The sequence below is a fragment of the Petaurus breviceps genome, unplaced genomic scaffold, assembly GCF_028583685.1.
Source record: "Petaurus breviceps papuanus isolate PSGF00001 unplaced genomic scaffold, PetGlider_PUasm1.0 90887, whole genome shotgun sequence".
NCBI lineage: Eukaryota > Metazoa > Chordata > Mammalia > Diprotodontia > Petauridae > Petaurus > Petaurus breviceps.
Genome location: NW_027187370.1, coordinates 1528170 through 1545707, shown reverse-complemented (window position 1 = coordinate 1545707; position 17538 = coordinate 1528170). Strand labels below are relative to the sequence as shown.

Here is a 17538-nt window from a genome sequence, read left to right as displayed (position 1 = left end):
CCCCATCTCCCGCTCTCTCCAACTCTTACCCATCTCCCTATCTCCTCCCCCATCTCCCTCCCTCTCTCCCCATCTCCCACTTTCCCATCTTCTTCCTTTCCTATCTCTTTTCTTGTCTCTCCATCTTCCTCTCCCTTCCCTCTTTCTCTCCCCCCCCATTTTCCCTGTCTTCTTCCCACTGTCCCTCCTTTCTCTCTGTGTGTTCCCCTCTGTGTCTGTCTCCATATCTGGGAGGTTGGGGTGGGGGGCTGGGCTTTCTCTCCTGTTCAGTATGGACAAAGTTCAGGGGCCTTTGTTGGGTGGGGCAATGAGCCAAGAACAGACAGACACCAGAGAGGTAGGAGGTGGGTGTGTGGGTGTGTGGATATGGTGGAGAAGTTGGGGTAGAAGTAGAGTTGAGGTTTAGATTCTGAGGAAAGGGGTGAGGGTGAAGATACATACATTCTCTCCTAGTCCTGGGAGCTACCCAGTAGCATGGAGACTGCCCACCCCTAAGTTACTTGGGTATTAGGATCATACTGCAGGACAACATGGAAATGGGGGCCGGTTGGCAGTAGAAGGTTGGCACAGTGCCTATGGATGCCGCATTGGCCTCATGTCTCCCCCTCCCCCTGTTACTAAAGCACTCAGACTTAATGAAATGCTTCCTTCTCCATGGGCACAGTGCCCACATTGCCACCCCCAACAGCTCTAAAAGGGGAGGGGTGAAGAATGATGTCAACTGACAGGTGGGCCCTTGCTGTCTCTCAGTCTGTCATTCTAGTTGTTCTAGGTTGAGAGTAAAAAGCCCGAAGTGTTTTTCTTCCCCTTTCAGGAAGAAGCTTTGAGTATTAAACTCAGCATACTGGGGGAAGGGAAAGGGGGGAGAGAAGAAAGGCTGCATCTCAGGCTGGGCACTGAATCTCCAGTTCTCCTTGGTTGGGGCTCTACTTCCCCCACACTGTACCACCACATGCAAACAATACATGTGAATTTATGCAGAGATCCAGTAGTGTTGGGAATCCTGGGAATGGGATGAGAAGGGCAGCAGTCCCTGTCTGGCTGTTTCCTCTCTTCTGTTTTACCATTCTTTTGCCTAAAAAATTTGGGTATTGCCTTGCAGAAGGGAAAATGTCCCTCCCTCTTAATTCCCCCTAACAAGAACAACAACAACCCTAAAACACAGAAAGTAGAGACAGCATCACATATCTCATAGATGTCTGGAGTCAGAAAGGCCTGCGGTCAGATCCTAGCTCTAAATTTAAGCTGAGTGATCACGGGTAAGTTCCTTAACCTCTCTGATCCCATTTCCCCATCTTTAAAATGAGGATAACATCTACCTCACAGAGTTGTTGTGAGGTCTCAAATGCCATGGTCCTCTATGCAAAGTGCTTTGCAAAGTCTGAAGGACTATAGAAATGGTGGCTGTCATTGTTATTATCACTACCAACTTTCTGCTGGGATCCAGGCACAGATACCCAACCTGTGGGCAAGACATCTCTTTTCCCTGGCAAGGGAGGTTGCAATAGACAAGGCTCATGAATGACCAGGAGGAGCACATGCTCATGACACTTTGGGTGTCAGTCAGCTCTGCATAGGTGTCCTTCCCCTCAGGGGCATGAGTCTCAACTGTTGCCTGTATCCATTTTAAGTCAGGGCCGCGGTAGGATTGATGCATCAAGCATGGTAGCTACTTTGACATCATGCCTAGGCCTGTGCTCCCTGGGAATACTAAGGGGTTCCAGGAGCTCTGGCCATCCATTTGAAGTCTTGGTTAGAAGCACAGGGATCTGAAGCAGGGTTGCCAAAGCTAGTAGGTGATGACACCACCACCCGGGTCTTAATGAACAGCTCTACAAACTGTCCTCCTAGGCCCTAGGACTGTGGCCTGTTTCTAGGCCCACTGCACAGGGCTGTCCCTCTCATCATGCCCACTCCTGTACAGGCCCTCCTCCTTTCCCCAGGGGTGCTCAGGCCTCCTGCTGGTGAGTGGATTTTTCCAGCTTCTGTAAACAAGTGGTGGCAGTGTGCCAGGCAGGCAGGAGACGGGCGGGGGCAGTGCCCACAGCCAGGGTGTGCCAAGCACCAAGGCATGGCCTGGAGGGAGACAGGGAGACACACAGAGACAGAGACACCAAAGAGACTGAGCACAGCATCAAGACAGAAAGAGGGCCAGAGAGATAGAGATACCAAATAGTCTCATTGTCCAGCCCCCTTCTTCTACTCCACCATCCCACCCTACCCCCAGCTGAGAGAGCAGCCCCTCATCCATCCCCACCACTCCCAGTGCTACCCCCCTAGGGAGTAGGAGACCACGGTGCTCAATCTTCAGCCCCCCCTTTTCCCCCTCCTCCAACCCCCCACCCCTTAGGGCTGGCTGCACCATTATAAATTTATAACAGGAATTTCTCCAGCAGCCAAGAAAAACTTGACCTACTTTCCTGATGGCTCCCAGCCTGAGACTCCCCGCCTGGCCCCCCAGCCCCCTATTGGGCCCCCCTGTCTCCTGCCAACCCTACCCCCCAAAGATATCTATAGCAGAATGGGCAACCCTTCTCTTTCTCTCCCCTTCCAACTCCGAATCTAGATCCAGGGACCCTGCTTTTGAGTTCCAGGCTTCTTGCCCCATGCCTAGACTCTTTTCCTTATCTTTCCCCCCAGTCTCTTATCAGCTTTCCAGGGGTGGGGCTTGGGGGCCCAAGGTCGAGGTCTATGGTGCCAAAGCTGCATGACCTTCTGCCCTCTCTCCTCTCCACACAGACATAACTATGAATTCATATACCAACACCCACATGCACACCCCAGCCCACAATCTCTAGTCTTATACCTGTGTTATGACATCAGGGTGACAGTGCTGAAAAGGTGGATGGTCTAGGACAGCCTTGTCCCTGTCGCCTTTCCCCCAGCCTGTCTGGGGAGCAGGAGCATGATTCAGGCCCACTAACTTGGATACAGGTAATATGGAGCTTAGTCACAGCAGCAGTCTTTGTGGAATGGGGGGCTCCTGAGTTACTGAGCCATCATTTAGTAGGTTGGCAAAAGGGGGAATGGGGAACATAAGTATGGAGAACTGGCTACATTTCCTTATCTGTGAACACGTTGTATCTCCTTTGTAGAAGGTAAGCTCCTTCAGGGCACAGACTATCTTACTTCAGCATTTGTATTTAACAATAAAAATCATAAGAACTAACATAAGATTTGCAAAGCTCTTTACACATTATCTCATTCAATCCTCACCCAACTCTATGGAGTAGATGATTGTATTTTATTAGGTTATATTATTGAGCCCCATTTTACAGATATGGAAACTGAGGCAGAAGCAGGGAAGGGACTTATCCAGGATCATATTTAAGTATGCACTACTTAAGTAAGTACTTAAGTCAAGATTCAAGGTCAGATCTTCCTGATTCCAACTCTGGTGCCCTATCCTCTACTTCAGTGGTGTCACTTAGAGGGCTAGAAGGACCCCTGAAGGCAGCATATTGACATAGAAAACCACATATTATTGGCATCATCTATGTTCTATTGTATTTTTATTAATTTTTGTTAAATGTTTCCCACTTCCATTTTAATCTGGTTCTGGCCCCACTGAGGAGTGATGGCAGCATGGGGCCATGCCTAGAGTGCTTGATACTTCTGCTCCACACACCCAGATGCCTCTGGTACTCATGGCTCCTTTTCTGTTGGAGTTTGACACCACTGATGTAAAAGACAGAGCACCAGAGTTGGAGTCAGAGATCTGAGTTTGAATTGTCTCTTAAGCACTTATTAAATATCACATCTTTAAAATGGGAATAAATAAGATAACCTATCTCATAGGATGTGAGAGGGTCTCACTTCCCTAGCAGTGTACATAGCACTGTGGGTTGATTGATAATGAGCAGGAAACTCTCCCTTCTGTTCACATCTCCTTGTTCTCCTCCTCCTCCTCATCATCATCATCATAAGCTAGCATTTATATCTTGCCAAGTGCTTAAAATAGTATCACATTTGTTCCTCCTAACAACCCTGGGAGATAGGTGCTATTATTTTCCCCATTTTACATATGAGGAAACTGAGGCAGACAGGTTAAGTGACTTGTCCAGAGTCACACAGCTAGTAAGTGTCTGGGGCTAGATATGAACTTGGGTCTTCCTGATGCCAACTCCAGTACTCTGCCTCTTTCTCTACCTGTCTCTCCCTAGGAGTTCCACTTGTTTCTGGTGGCATTAGTAGAGAATGCCAAAGTTGGCATTTGCCTTGTTGCCTAATCCTTCTTTGTTTATGCCGCCTCCTGTCCCTTATGAGCCTTGATGAATGTTTAGAGAGATTGGGCTGGAGGTGGGGTAGCTGTCCCATTTCTGATAGGACCTTTACTCTGAGCCTGACTCAAGGGCATGGGTGGTGGAGGAGGGAGGAACACTTTAGGTGCCTACCTCTCCCTTCATCTTCACAGCATCAGCTTTCCTCTGGCACCAGCCGCCAGTTTCATAATGGGCTTCAGGTACCCTTACTATTAATCTGGAATAACCCCTGCTCCCATGGGTACCTGTCTCAATCCTTGCTCTTTCTTCTTTCCTCAGGGCCCTCAGGACAAGACTCTACAGCTGCTCCCCCCTCCCCCCAACTCAGAACTCTCCCCAGAAGCCAGCTTATACCCCCAGCCCTTCCACCACATTACTCCCTGGCCACCCCCCTGCCACCCGCCCCCTGTGGGGCGTGGGGCATGGCATGGCAGGCCAAACGCTGAGGCCAGGCACCATGGGCGCTGTACCCTAGAGCCCGGGTGGTGGGGGGGGAGGCTCGTGGCTCTACCTACAGAAGGTTGCTGTGCCTACTTCAGTCTGTTGGAGTGCTGGGGGAGGGGGGCAATCCTGGATGGAATTGCAGTGAATGGAACAGAAGCCAAGCAAACTGGATTGTGGGTCTGACCCAGAGGAGAACAGGTAATGAGCATGATAGGCCTGTAGCCCCAACCCCTAGAGGGTGGGTATCATCTCTCTGAATTAATGATGGAAAATTAAAGCATAATCATTTTTTCTTTAGTTCATAGAGTTGGAGATAGACAGAGTTGTCAAACCTAATCCCCCTCGTTTTACAAATTAAAAAAAAGGCTCAGAAAAGTTGTGACTTGTCTGCCGTCCCAAGTGTAGCGTGGCAGAGCTGAGACTTGAACCCAGGTCCTCTGATTTTAGATGCAGAACTTTTCCCACGTGCCATGTTTCTCTGAGGGTAACTATGGCAGCAATGTGGCTGGCTGACCACTATTCCCCAGACAGCCCCCTCTTTTTTTTTTTAGGAGACATGTTTACCTCCAGATTCCCTCGTAGAGCAGGTAGTTAGATTCTGGCAGGAGATGATGGTATGCAAGAGAGAGGTAGGGGGAAGGGAAGCTGGTGAGCAGGTGGTCATATGACGTTTGCACAGTACATGTGTCCATGGACAGATGGTCATTCTGCACATACATGTTCAGAGTATGTTGTGTCCCTGTCAGCTTTTCTTTGTTCATATAAGGGAAAGGTAAAAAAGGAATCTCTTGGGGTTTCTCCCAGGTAGGAGGAGTATATACCAGCCCCTAAGGTTTTGTGTATACCTATGGAAAGGCGGCCATTTGAGCACCTATGTTTGGAGGAGGGAATGTGATTTTTGTTGTGTATGAGAAGAATTTAGGGGAGGAGAGGGTATCATTGCCCACCCTAATTGTCTCCATGTGGCACAGTGCCCTGTCCCAATTGGCATGAAGCCTGGAGTGCTGGGTACAGCCTGTGCTCATGACTGGGGAAGGGGGAGAGGGTGCTCTGGGGAGCGGTGTGGCTGTTGCCAAGGAGATGGGAACTGTGCCAAGAGGCTTGAAGCCCAGCCTGGCTCAGCAAACTGGTGAGGGGGGATAGGGCCACAACAGGGTCCCAAGGGAAGAGGAGGAGGTAGGTGAAGCCTGAGAACTCTGGCCAGGGTAGGAGTGGGTTTTTTGGGAATACATGGAAGCTTCCTATCCCTAACCCCAACTGGACTATGGGGAGGTAGATTGTGTCTCCATGTCTCTCTCTCTGGAATGCTTCTTACACACACTGTGTCCTAATGACACCTGGCTATGGATGCCTGAGGGTTGCCGTGTCTGGTTATTCCAGAGTTGAATCAGGGATGTGCTAGACACTTTGTGAAGCATCTATATGTCCCCTGATTAGTCTGGGAATGGTAGGGACTTACTGGACTCAGGCTCCCATCCTCTCTACCCACACTGCTTGAGGATCTCCCCTGCTGTCGCTGCTCCTACCATCACCACCACTACCACTACCACCACCACTACAGGTTTTCGCCATCTTGTGGCCATTCCTGGAATTGTCTACACCCAAATACTCCAAATCAGGGATTTTCAGAGAATGAGTGAGGCTTGCCCTCACCTAACAATACCCAGCCAGAAGAAAGCATCACCCTCCAGCTGTTAAGGAACCAGACACTGACACGTTGGATAACCTCAGTGAGGGATATATCTAGCATATCTGTGTTTGGGGTGACCACTGTATGTAAGAGGGACAGGGAATAAGCAATCTCCACTGGGAAGAGGGGAGAAGTAGGAAAGTTATACAACATTGGTATGCATATAGAGGGTTATATAAAGTGTGTGCATTGGGGATTATGCAATATGTGTGCATATACTAAGGGTTATATAATAAGTATATCTCTTGGAGGCCGTAGAACATGCATGTTCCTTCTAAAAGTTGCTTACTGTGTTCTTGCATGTCAACATGCATGTTTCCTGGAAATGATGCATCCTATATGTGCATGTATCTAAGCTTGTACAATCTGCAAGTATGTTCATCCTGAGAGTCCTGTAACCCATGGGCATGTACTAGTTCTGCGAATGTGCTATTATTACTAGAGGTTCTGCAAAATGTGCAGGTTCCAGGGCTTATCATTCAGATGTGTATATATGTACTGGGACTCTGGAACTTGCCTGTACCTGACCAAACTCCTTGTCTACCAGCCCTGAACTTCTCAAATAGCAGGACCCTTCCTAGCCCTGTTAGCTGACCTCGGAGGTTGGTGGGGCTCCACATAAGATGGGAGACAGTTGCGACTGGGGAGGTGGGGCCAGATGTTCTCCAGTGAGTGGGGTTTCCTCCAAGGACCAACCAGCAGAAAGTTCATATGGCTTCCCCCATCCCTCAACCAGGTCACTGGATGGCAAGAGGAAAAGAAAGACCAGCCAATGTTCCCTGAAAACCAGCATGTCAGGTGAGATCGACTGTCTATTTCCCTCCCCACCCCTTTAGTCTCCCCTAAACTATTCCAGGCTAATTCTGGTGGCTGGGCTGTCAACTCCTGTGCCCTGGGAGAAGGGTTATAGCTCTTAACTGAGCTCCTGAAGGAAATTAGAGTGTCTAGGGGGCATATTCTTGGCCTTTGAGTCTAGGAGGACGACTGTTTGCCTTTTCTTTTTCTTTTTGGAGGGGGAAAGGCAGGGCAATTGGGGTTAAGTGACTTGCCCAAGGTCAAACAGCTAGTAAGAGAAGTGTTAAGTGTCTGAGGCTGGATTTGAACTCAGGTCCTCCTGACTCCAGGGCCGGTGCTCTATTCACTGTGCCACCTAGCTGCCCCCAAATGTTTGCCTTTTAACACATATGCCACTTGGTCCTTGTTTGGATGGATTATGAAACTCAGTGACACATTTCTAATGTTATCTTGACATTATGTATGCCATAGCATGTCCTCACCCCATACAACCCATTCCTCTACAAACTAGATCAAAGGAATAGCCCAGAACTGGGATGGTGTAATGGAAATGCAAATTTAAAGATCTTCCCTGCCGCTAGACTAAAGTACACCTGGAGCCTGGGGTGGGAGGCTTGTTTTTCAGTAGATACTTTTTGATTGGCCAGTGGGTCAATAAGGTTGTTACATTCTCTGAGCCAGGAGAAGGCTATATAAGCCCTGATGTGTAGCTTTGTTTGGGGGCTCACTTTGAGAAGTGTTCTATGATTTGATCTGTATTCTGGGAAGCCGTTGTCCAGGGCGCCCCCCACTCCGGCTTTGAAAAACCCAGATGTGGAAACCCAGATGTTGACTGGGTATGGATGTAATGGTTGGACAGTTTGAAATCTGTCTACTAGATCTGTTTCTGTCTTGATAATTCTGTCTGTGTACTTTGAAGTTCGGGGTGCTGACCTTTTCCCCTGAACAAGGTAAACAATATATGTCTGACTGATTAAAGTAAGCTTGTTAACCCATTTTGAGTTGCTTTCCTTTAACAAAGCAGATCCAAGAACCCGTGTTAGCAGCAAACCCTGAGGACGCTTGGGGTGCTTGCTGCTACAGATGGGACATGGGCTCTGGCTGACAAGGAAGAGCTGAGATATGGAGAGGGATATTAGCCTTGGCCTTAAGACTCCACCTGACCCCCAAAGCTATGTCTCCTCACCTCCTTTTCCTACAGGGTACATCCCTAGTTACCTGGACAAAGATGAGCAGTGTGTGGTGTGTGGAGACAAGGCCACAGGTTATCATTACCGATGCATCACTTGTGAAGGCTGCAAGGTACAGACCCCGACACTGTTCCTTCCTCCAGCTGACCTCTTTTTACACTGCCCCCCAGCCCCTCCCACTAGTCTCTGTTACCTTCTTCCATCTTTGCTGGGCACCCATTCTAAGACTCTTTAGACTCCTCACCTTCCTCTCCATTATCTCCAACTGCTTTCACCACATCCAGGCCCATTTCCCCAAGTTGCTGACCTTTCAAACCTGTCCAATTGTGTCCTCCTCTATAGACAGCTAATGAGCTACAAAAACCCATTGGACTCTCTATGATCTCAGCCCTGTGGGCTGGGGCAAGGTGTGCTTTCTAATCTATCACTTCCTTTCAGGCCTTTTGGTTCAAATGTCTGGTGGGTTGGAGGGGCAGGAATCTAGAAGTTGGTCCTTTATCTGCACCCATCTCCTAGGGCTTCTTCCGGCGCACGATCCAGAAAAACCTTCATCCCACTTACTCCTGCAAATACGATGGCTGTTGCATCATTGACAAGATCACCAGAAACCAGTGCCAGCTATGTCGCTTTAAGAAATGCATCTCCGTGGGCATGGCCATGGATTGTAAGAGAGCATGGAGTTGGGGAAGCATGGTCAGGGCAGAAAGAAGAGACCCAGGGTCAAAGTACTTGTCCTTCTAGGATCTCAGATTCCTACCCCCACATCCCAGGCCATCCTTACCATGACTCCTCATCCAGTTGATTCAACAAACATGTTTATTATTAGTTTTCGTATATGGAAGCACTGGACTAGGGCCTGGGCCTAAGGAGGTAAAAACTCCTATGACAGAGCACTTTAAAGTTTAAAGCACTTTAATCACAACAATCCTATGAAGCTCAGAGGTCACCCATTTTCCTTAATTTCTAGATGAAGAGACTGAGGCTCTGAGAGGTTTACTGAATTGTTCCTGGTCCCCCAGCTATTGAATGTCTGGAGTGGGATTTGAGGCTGGGTCTCACAACTCCAAGCTGCCTCTCAGGACATAGATCCTGCTCTCAAGGGGCTTATGATCTGACGGAGGGAAGGACTGTGATACTGAGTGAGAGCACAGGGCCTGTGCCTCTGATTTCACTGGTTATATGCTCAACTCCTGGGTGAGCAAACTCCCTTAGCAGATGTAGGGTGTCACCTCTGCAACTAACAGTCTTAAGACAGTTGCTTAGGGCACTGTGAGGTTGCCTTGTGCAGCCACGTGGCCACTATGTCTCAGAAGTGAGACCTCAATTCAGGCTTTCCTACCTCTCAAAAGTCAGCTTGAGAGCCACTATGCCACGATGCCTTACAAGAGATGGTAACTCACATTTACGTGATACTTTAAGATTTGTCAAAGATTTTATGTCCTCTGAGCCTCACAACGACCCTGTGAGGTAGATGCTCTGATTATCTCCATTTGACAGATGAGGAAATCGAGAACTTGTGCAGGATAAATGCAACAGACACATGCAAGTCAGATGCTGGGGGGCATTGGAAACTTTCATTTTTGCTCCCTTCCCAATAGCTCCTTTCTTCCCTCAAAGGGGACATTTGATGAAGCAACTCCCTCAGAAAAAGGTAGACAGTATCTAGAGATACTCATAAGCCCCTACTACCACCTCCCCTCCCTTAAAAAAAGGTCCCCCAGGCACAAGACCCATTGGTTTTCTGCCTTCCAAAGTGTAAAGGCCTCAGATAATGGAGTGTTAGGGGAGAAATAGGATAAAAAGGGAAAAGATGCCAACTCCCAGCTTGGTGCTGTGCTCCCTCTAAAGGTGCCATCCACTGGTTACCAGGAAGGATATCCATCCCATTCCTGACTGGAGAATGGGAGAGGCTTTCAATAACTGGCCTCTAGGACTCTTTAGCTTTTTTCCATTGGTTGAAAGAATGAAATATGCAGGGTCTTTTTTGTTCAAGGCATCCAAGAGTTAAGGAATGGCTTACTAGAAAAAAAAAATCCTGCAAGTGATCAAGGCTCCTGGCCCAGAATCTTTCCTAAAGACCTTTGTTACTTTATGCAAAGCTTCTAGGTCTCAGTTTTCCACTCTGTAATATGGGGGATGTTATCACAGAATCTAGAGATAAAATAATGGAGACACTCATCTTTTCCAACCATGCTGGGAAGAAATTCACACCACAGTATAATATAATATGCTGGGAGGATAAAGATGAGAGATTGGTCAGGGAACAGAATTAATGGCTTGTCTGTGGTGGTGTATGGTTTATAAAGCACCTTACTCTTTATGAAGGGGGCAAAGATACAGTATATACGAAAATAATTACAAAGTAATTTCAAAAGGGAATGAGGAATAACAGTGACAGTGGGAGGAGGGGAGGTGGTCAGAAAAAGTCTTGTTGAAGAAGTTGGCCCCTGAGCTGGGCTCTGAAAGAAGGCAGAGATTCCAAGAGGCAGAGGCAAGGAGGGAAGACAATCAGGGAATCTTTCCCCAGGTAACTAATGTTTGCATCAAGATTGAAAGACAGGATACCTCACTCTGTTCTGTGCCTGGAGATGAGAATGCAGAACAGACTGGAGGGATTGTCACTATCCTTCTACAGTGGTCCTGGATGATTCAAAGAGGGTGGCAAAGCGAAAGCTGATTGAGGAGAACCGGGAGCGGCGTCGCAAGGAAGAAATGATTCGCTCACTGCAGCAGCGGCCAGAGCCCAGCCCTGAGGAATGGGATCTTATTCATCTGGTAACAGAAGCCCACCGAAGCACCAATGCCCAAGGAAGTCATTGGAAGCAAAAACGGAAATTCTTGGTAAGGGGGAGGGGGAAATTGAAACAGTGACAGAAAAGAATGGATAGAGAATAGACAGATGGGTGCTAAGTGGCCATTAAGAGGAGAAAACTGGCATTTTTCAGAAAGTCTTCCCTGATGAGTACTGGGCCATCACAAGAAGTAGGAAAGTAGGGAGCTGGGAGGGTAAAGACTGTCATCAGGCTGAAAAACTTGCTGCGGTCAGGGCTTGAGTCTCCCTTTGGACTTACACCAGAAGTTCCCTTGCTGTACGGACTGAGTCTTCCCCATCAGACTGAAATGTATTCCTAAAAATAGGGATTGTAGGTTTTTCTCTCATTGATTGGGAATTCCATGAGGACCATAGCCTGTCTTTTTTCTGTATCCTCCCCACCACAGAACTCTATACACTGTCAGCAACAGGACAGGGTGGGGATAGGCCGAATGAAGTCTCAAGTGAATGGGCATCTGGGGGAAGAGACACACAATATCAGCACAGGAAACTGGCCTCAGGTTGCCAGATTTCTGTACTCCCTGGAAGAAGGGGGAAGGTGGGTACCTGAGTGCCAGCCTCCTCCTTCCTGAGCTGCCCTGGAGCTCCCCCTGGTGGGCAGTGTCCTATAGTGAGGGGTTAAATGGGGTCCCTGGCCCTACTTGACCCCTGACCCTCCCTCTAGCCAGAGGACATTGGCCAGTCACCCATGGCCTCGATGCCAGATGGGGACAAGGTGGACCTGGAGGCCTTCAGTGAGTTTACCAAGATCATCACCCCGGCTATCACCCGTGTGGTGGACTTTGCCAAAAAACTGCCCATGTTCTCCGAGGTGGGTATCAGGAGGGAGAGGGGTGTGGGACTTGGGGAAGCAATTTGGGACAGGTGGGAAAACTGGGACTATTCTCAAAATTACCCCATCTGAAAATGTTTATCTGAGAAGCCCCAAAGCCATCTCATTTCATCCATTTGTCACCTACCACTGGGAACATGAGGTTTTCATAACAGAATTGCCTCTGGTTTCTTCCCTTTCTTCCCTTCACTCCCACATTGTTGTGCTGACTAATATCTGGGGAAAGAGAGTGCTAGTTACCCTAACACCCTGCCCCTGTTCCCTCACCCCTGCCACAGCAGCCTGTCCTAGAGTTCCTACCATGTGTATGCTGGAAATTTCTTCCATAGTCTAACCAAATAATAATTGGTAATTATGATTATGTATAATTTTCAGGTTTACAAGAGTGCTTTACATACATTATCTCATTTAATCCCGATAACTCAGTGGGATTGGTATGGCAGGTATCATGAGTTCTGTTTTACAGATTAAAAAAACCTGAGACTCAGAGAGCTTAAGCTAGTACATTTTGTAATTAAGACTCTCCTGATACCAAGTCTAGCACCATTTTCATTACCCCAGGGGTTTTCAGTCTTTCTGTGGGTCATGGACACCTTTGGCAATCTGATGAAGCCTATGGAACTCTTCTCAGATTGTTCATATATGCATACAATGAAATGATAGAATTACAAAGGAAACGAATTCCTTAGAAATATAACTATCAAAATAGTTTTACAAACCAATTTTTAGACTCCTAGATTAAGATCTCCTGCTTTATCTTCTTGCTACCTTTCTCCTATCTGCTGTTGTAGCAACGAATTCAGCTTTAGGGGGACCCTTGGGCTCCAGCCCTGGTTGGGGGGGGTAGTGTGGAGGTATGGTGGAAGAGATCTAGGGACCATAGAAGGAGGAATTGACCTTCCTGCCTCTTGACCCCTTTTCCCTCAGCTGCCTTGTGAAGACCAGATCATCTTGCTGAAGGGCTGCTGCATGGAGATCATGTCTCTTCGAGCTGCCGTTCGCTATGATCCCGAGAGTGAGACCTTAACACTGAGTGGGGAGATGGCGGTCAAACGGGAGCAGCTAAAGAATGGTGGCCTGGGGGTGGTCTCTGATGCCATCTTCGACCTGGGCAAGTCACTCTCTGCCTTCAACCTAGACGACACAGAAGTCGCTCTGCTTCAGGCTGTGCTGCTCATGTCTTCAGGTACCAGTCATGAGACAGAAGAGACCCTTGGGAAGATGCTTTGGGTTTGCAGGTTTCCTTCTTTCTGCTCCTCCTGATATGTCTGTCTCCTTCAGTCTCTCTGTTCTGTCTGTCCATCCTCTCTGCCTTTCTTCTAACCCCCAGTCCCTCAAGCTCTCTCCTCGGTGGTCTTCAGTCTCTTTTTTTCCTCATTTTCTCCCTCTTCTCCTCAGTGTCTCCTCTACCTTCCTTTGTCTCTCAGCCTCTTTCTCTCCCTTAGTTTTTTCCCTATCCTCCTGTCCTTTTGTCTCCCTGCTGTTCCTCAGTTTTTCTCCCAGCTCTCAGTCCCTTGGTCTCTCCCACAACTTTCTCTGTTCCTCAGTCTTTCCCAGGCTTCTCAGTCTCTCCGTCTCCCATTGGTACCTCAGGTTCTTCTCCCCAATTCTTTGTCCCTCAGTTTCTCTTGCAGCCCTCAGTCCCTTAGCTCCATTCTTTTTCTGTGGTTGTCAGATTCCTTCTTCTATACTTCTAGTATTCTTTCCCCTAGCCCTTTTCCTCAGGCGTCCTTTGCTGTCATCTCCCTCCCCTTGGGATCCTCTGGCCTTTCCCTAGTTGTTAGGGCAAGCAGTCATTCCTTGCCTCCTTTCTCTCCAATACAGACCGCTCGGGCCTGCTGTGTGTGGACAAGATCGAGAAGTGCCAGGAGGCTTACCTGCTGGCTTTCGAGCACTACATCAACTACCGCAAACACAACATTCCCCACTTCTGGCCCAAGCTGCTGATGAAGGTGACTGACCTCCGGATGATCGGGGCCTGCCATGCCAGCCGGTTCCTACACATGAAAGTCGAGTGCCCCACCGAACTCTTTCCTCCACTCTTCCTCGAGGTCTTCGAGGATCAGGAAGTCTAAACCCCCAATGCTGGGGGGGATGAAGAGAGGTGGGGCCTGTGGAGCTGCAGGGGGTGCAGCAGGAGAAGGGGCAGGGCTAAGGGATACCACCCTACATCCTTCTTCTGTCTTTCCTTCTATATATTTTTGCCTCCCACACACAGCCTAGCCAAGATCCCTCCTCAGAGACCTCCTTCCTGCCCTGGGATCAGGCAAAACAAACAAACAAAAGAAAAACCAACTCAAGAAAATGAAAAAGGACAATGCCAGTGGGAAGGGGAGTCCTCTGGCAGTTTTTAGGAGCCCCACCCCGCAGGGCAGGGGGAAGATGGGGAGAAGAGATGGGACAAGGAGCCATCTGAACTGTAGGGGAAGGAAGGGGGATTGTGGGGGGAGCTGCCCTCAACCCCTCCCCCCACCAAAAAGCCTCCCCCTCTCCCTCTTATTTCTTAACCCAGGTCCTGGACTAGGGCCCCTCTTTTTATGCTCAGATACCTGGGTTGCACAGAGAAGCCTCAGCATTGGCTCCTCCCTGGGAGGTTAAAAGTTATAGTCACTCTAACTGCACTTTGGAAGCAAGAGGGTAAAAGAAAGAAAAGTGGAGAAAAAAATAGAGAAAGAGAGAAAAAGACAAAAAAAAAAAGAGAGACAGAGAGATGATGATATTAAATTATTGAGGCCGGCTGGGGAGAGGACCTGGGGTGGGGGAGATAGGACAAGACTTACCCATCCCAATGCACTTTGACAGCTGCCACCCCCCCAAAAACAAAACAAAAAAAAACATGAGACCCACCATCACAACCACCTCCAGGGTGGGGCTGCCAATCAGAGTTAAAGCCACAGAGTCCTGGCCACCTCCATTTCCCTCCCCTCCTCACTTGCCCCCTTGGCGCACACACTTTTGCACCCTCTGCTCGCCACTTGTGCCCGCTAATTCTGAGCTCCATCTACCTCTCACACTGGATGCCAGCCAGTACCCCCTATTATGGCTCCCTGTTAAAATGCCCACCATCCCAGGGACTTCCCTCCCCTAAACGGTGCCCACCCCTTTCCTGCCCCAGACGGGCACCAGACCACCTTGGCATCCACACCAGGAAAGACTATGGTCTCAGCTCTCCACTCTCCTCCCCATATCCTGAAGAGTTAGCTACAATCAAGAGAGGCTGCATTGGAGGACATTTTTCAGTCTGCATGTCTCCCCAACTCTACTCCTAGGCCACTCTTCTCCAAGATTCCAGTCCCCTCCCCGCACATGATGCACTAACTCCTTCCCTTCTCCTCCATTCCTGGCAGTGTCCTGATGTCTCAGAAGGCACCACAATGGTGGTAGTATGGAGGGGCTAGGGAAATGGCACTTAGTTTTGTTTTTGGGAGGACATGGGGTTTTTTGAGGGGATGTTAATTTTTGTTTCTGAAACTCTTTGGCCCTGTCTGCCACCCTCCTACCCCAACCAGGGATTTCCTGTTCCTTTAAACTAATTCAGGAACTCCAGCTTGAGCTGTGCTCCCACTCTCACCCCAAGAAAATGAAAACCAGGGGAGGGGACTATCTTTCTGGCCAGGGTTCACTGCTTTGTTTGATTTGAGTGTGCAGCCTCTCTCCCCCTACCCCAACCAGGGACTGCAGGACCTAGCCCCCCAGAAAGGGAATGAACAGGTTAAGAGGACTATGGGGTCACATATTTAGGCAAGGATGGAGACACTTGCCCCAAGAAGCCATGGGTGTTGGGATAAGAGTGTCGGGGGTGAGGGGGTTGTGGATTTTCTCCTCTTTGCACTACTTGGGCAAAAATGTCTTAAGCAGTAGAGGATTTACCACCTCTCCCCTTGGCCTAACCCCCTGCACTGACACCCCACACCACCCCTCCTCAACCTTCAAACCCTTGTCTTGAGCTCTACTGAGCAGAATATGGCCTTCTGCCCACCCACGGATATCTCCTGGCCTGAGACTAAGAGATGCCATCCTCTCTACCACCCCCTTCCATTGCCCTCATATACACTGCCCAGATCTGAGGGGTTGGGGGATAGAGACTAGGTTGTGTGTGTGCACATATATGTGCACATGCATGTTTGTCCATGTGTCTGTCCTTCACATTTGCCTGGCACACTTTTTGTCTCTCTTTGTCTCTTTATCCTGGGGTACTGATTTTGACTCCAGGTCACTAGGATGAGTCTCCTTCCTCAGAGTTTCTACCCCTACCCCCACAACAGGGCCAGCAATGTACTTGCTCGGTCTACTGTCTACTTTTTTTCAGCCATGGACACAGCAGGGAAGGCTTAGGGGCTAAGTGGAATTGGCCCCTTTATAGGCATTTGGGAATTACTTCCAGCACACCACCCACCCCCCAACCACACCATATGAGCTATGACCTACCCCCTTGTTACCCTGCATTGTCTTGGTATCGGGGGTGAGGGATGGACAGCAGCCTGGGGTAAGGTCTGTCCAAGTATGTGTATGGATGGTGCATGTTTTGTGTGTATGTGTGTGTGTGTGTTTGGATGAATGTTCCAAGTTCGTGTGTGTATACTTAATTTGGGGAAGGTCTGGAGGGGCTACGGAGACAGGGAGTCTTAGAGCACCTGCTCTAGATTCATAAATTCCCCTAGCCCTACTGTGGGAAGTAGAGGATTAGGGGTCCTAATCTTGGAGATCATTGGTGCTAATAAAGGAGGGAGGGGTGGACAGACATGACTTGAGGGTGCTTAGCAAACCCCCTCCAGTATCAGGCCAGGGCACTTAAGTGGTCGGGGTGGGGCCTAGTGTTGCAGTATTGACTGCAGCGGGTGCCTAGAATAGGATGAGGGGGGCCCTAGAGCCATGACCACTACACTGCCCCCCTTCCCACTCCCTACTCCCACCCTGCCTCCTTCCCCATCTCAGTATTCCCCCACCCATCATTCTTAACACACATACCTCATCCAGCTCCCCACCTTGCTCTGTCCCAGATGGGGGGAGTGGGGAGAGAGGAGTCCCCTGTCCCTGCCCTCATCCCCTGGTGGCCGGCCTACAGGGTAGAGAGGGGGTGGGGGGCAAATACACCGTCCACAAGGGGGACTAGGGGAGCCCCTACCCCATAACTCCTGGGGGGGGTACTGCCTGGGGGCGCTACTGAATGTATGAGAAGCTGGTGCTGTGGGGTGGGGGTGGGAGGGAAATATGGCTGGTTTGGGGTAGCTCCTTCCCTTAGGGAGGGATAATGGCCGGTAGGAGGAATGGGGGGAGGAGGCCTATCCTGACCCCCCACCCCATATTGACAATCAGTATGTCTGTTATGTGCGATTTTTCACCCCGTTGTGTTTTGGGTCAGGATTTTAAAGAAAGATATTTTTATGGTAATTGTCGCTCGTCTATTTTACTATATATTTATGTAATAAATATATGATGAAAATAGCTCCCTTGTGGGCCCTTCTTTGCCTTCATCTGTTGTATGTTTCCCC

The 17538-nt window shown here is 49.1% G+C and overlaps 1 protein-coding gene across 3 annotated transcripts in view; it reads left to right on the top strand.

Moving 5' to 3' along the window:
- The window catches only part of THRA (thyroid hormone receptor alpha), a 25050-nt gene extending 7559 nt beyond the window's left edge, over positions 1 to 17491 (top strand). Inside the window, exons 2-9 of one of the 3 annotated variants that reach the window (XM_069074241.1) lie at positions 4542 to 4904; positions 7133 to 7194; positions 8393 to 8493; positions 8898 to 9045; positions 11017 to 11222; positions 11879 to 12025; positions 12974 to 13232; positions 13871 to 17491. In XM_069074241.1, coding sequence (XP_068930342.1) covers positions 4852 to 4904; positions 7133 to 7194; positions 8393 to 8493; positions 8898 to 9045; positions 11017 to 11222; positions 11879 to 12025; positions 12974 to 13232; positions 13871 to 14121 — 1227 coding nt within the window. In that variant the 5' untranslated portion in view covers positions 4542 to 4851 and the 3' untranslated portion in view covers positions 14122 to 17491. The remainder of the gene's footprint in view (positions 1 to 4541; positions 4905 to 7132; positions 7195 to 8392; positions 8494 to 8897; positions 9046 to 11016; positions 11223 to 11878; positions 12026 to 12973; positions 13233 to 13870) is intronic. The other 2 variants (XM_069074243.1, XM_069074242.1) reach the window with 2 other exon arrangements.
- Positions 17492 to 17538: the final 47 nt, after the last annotated feature.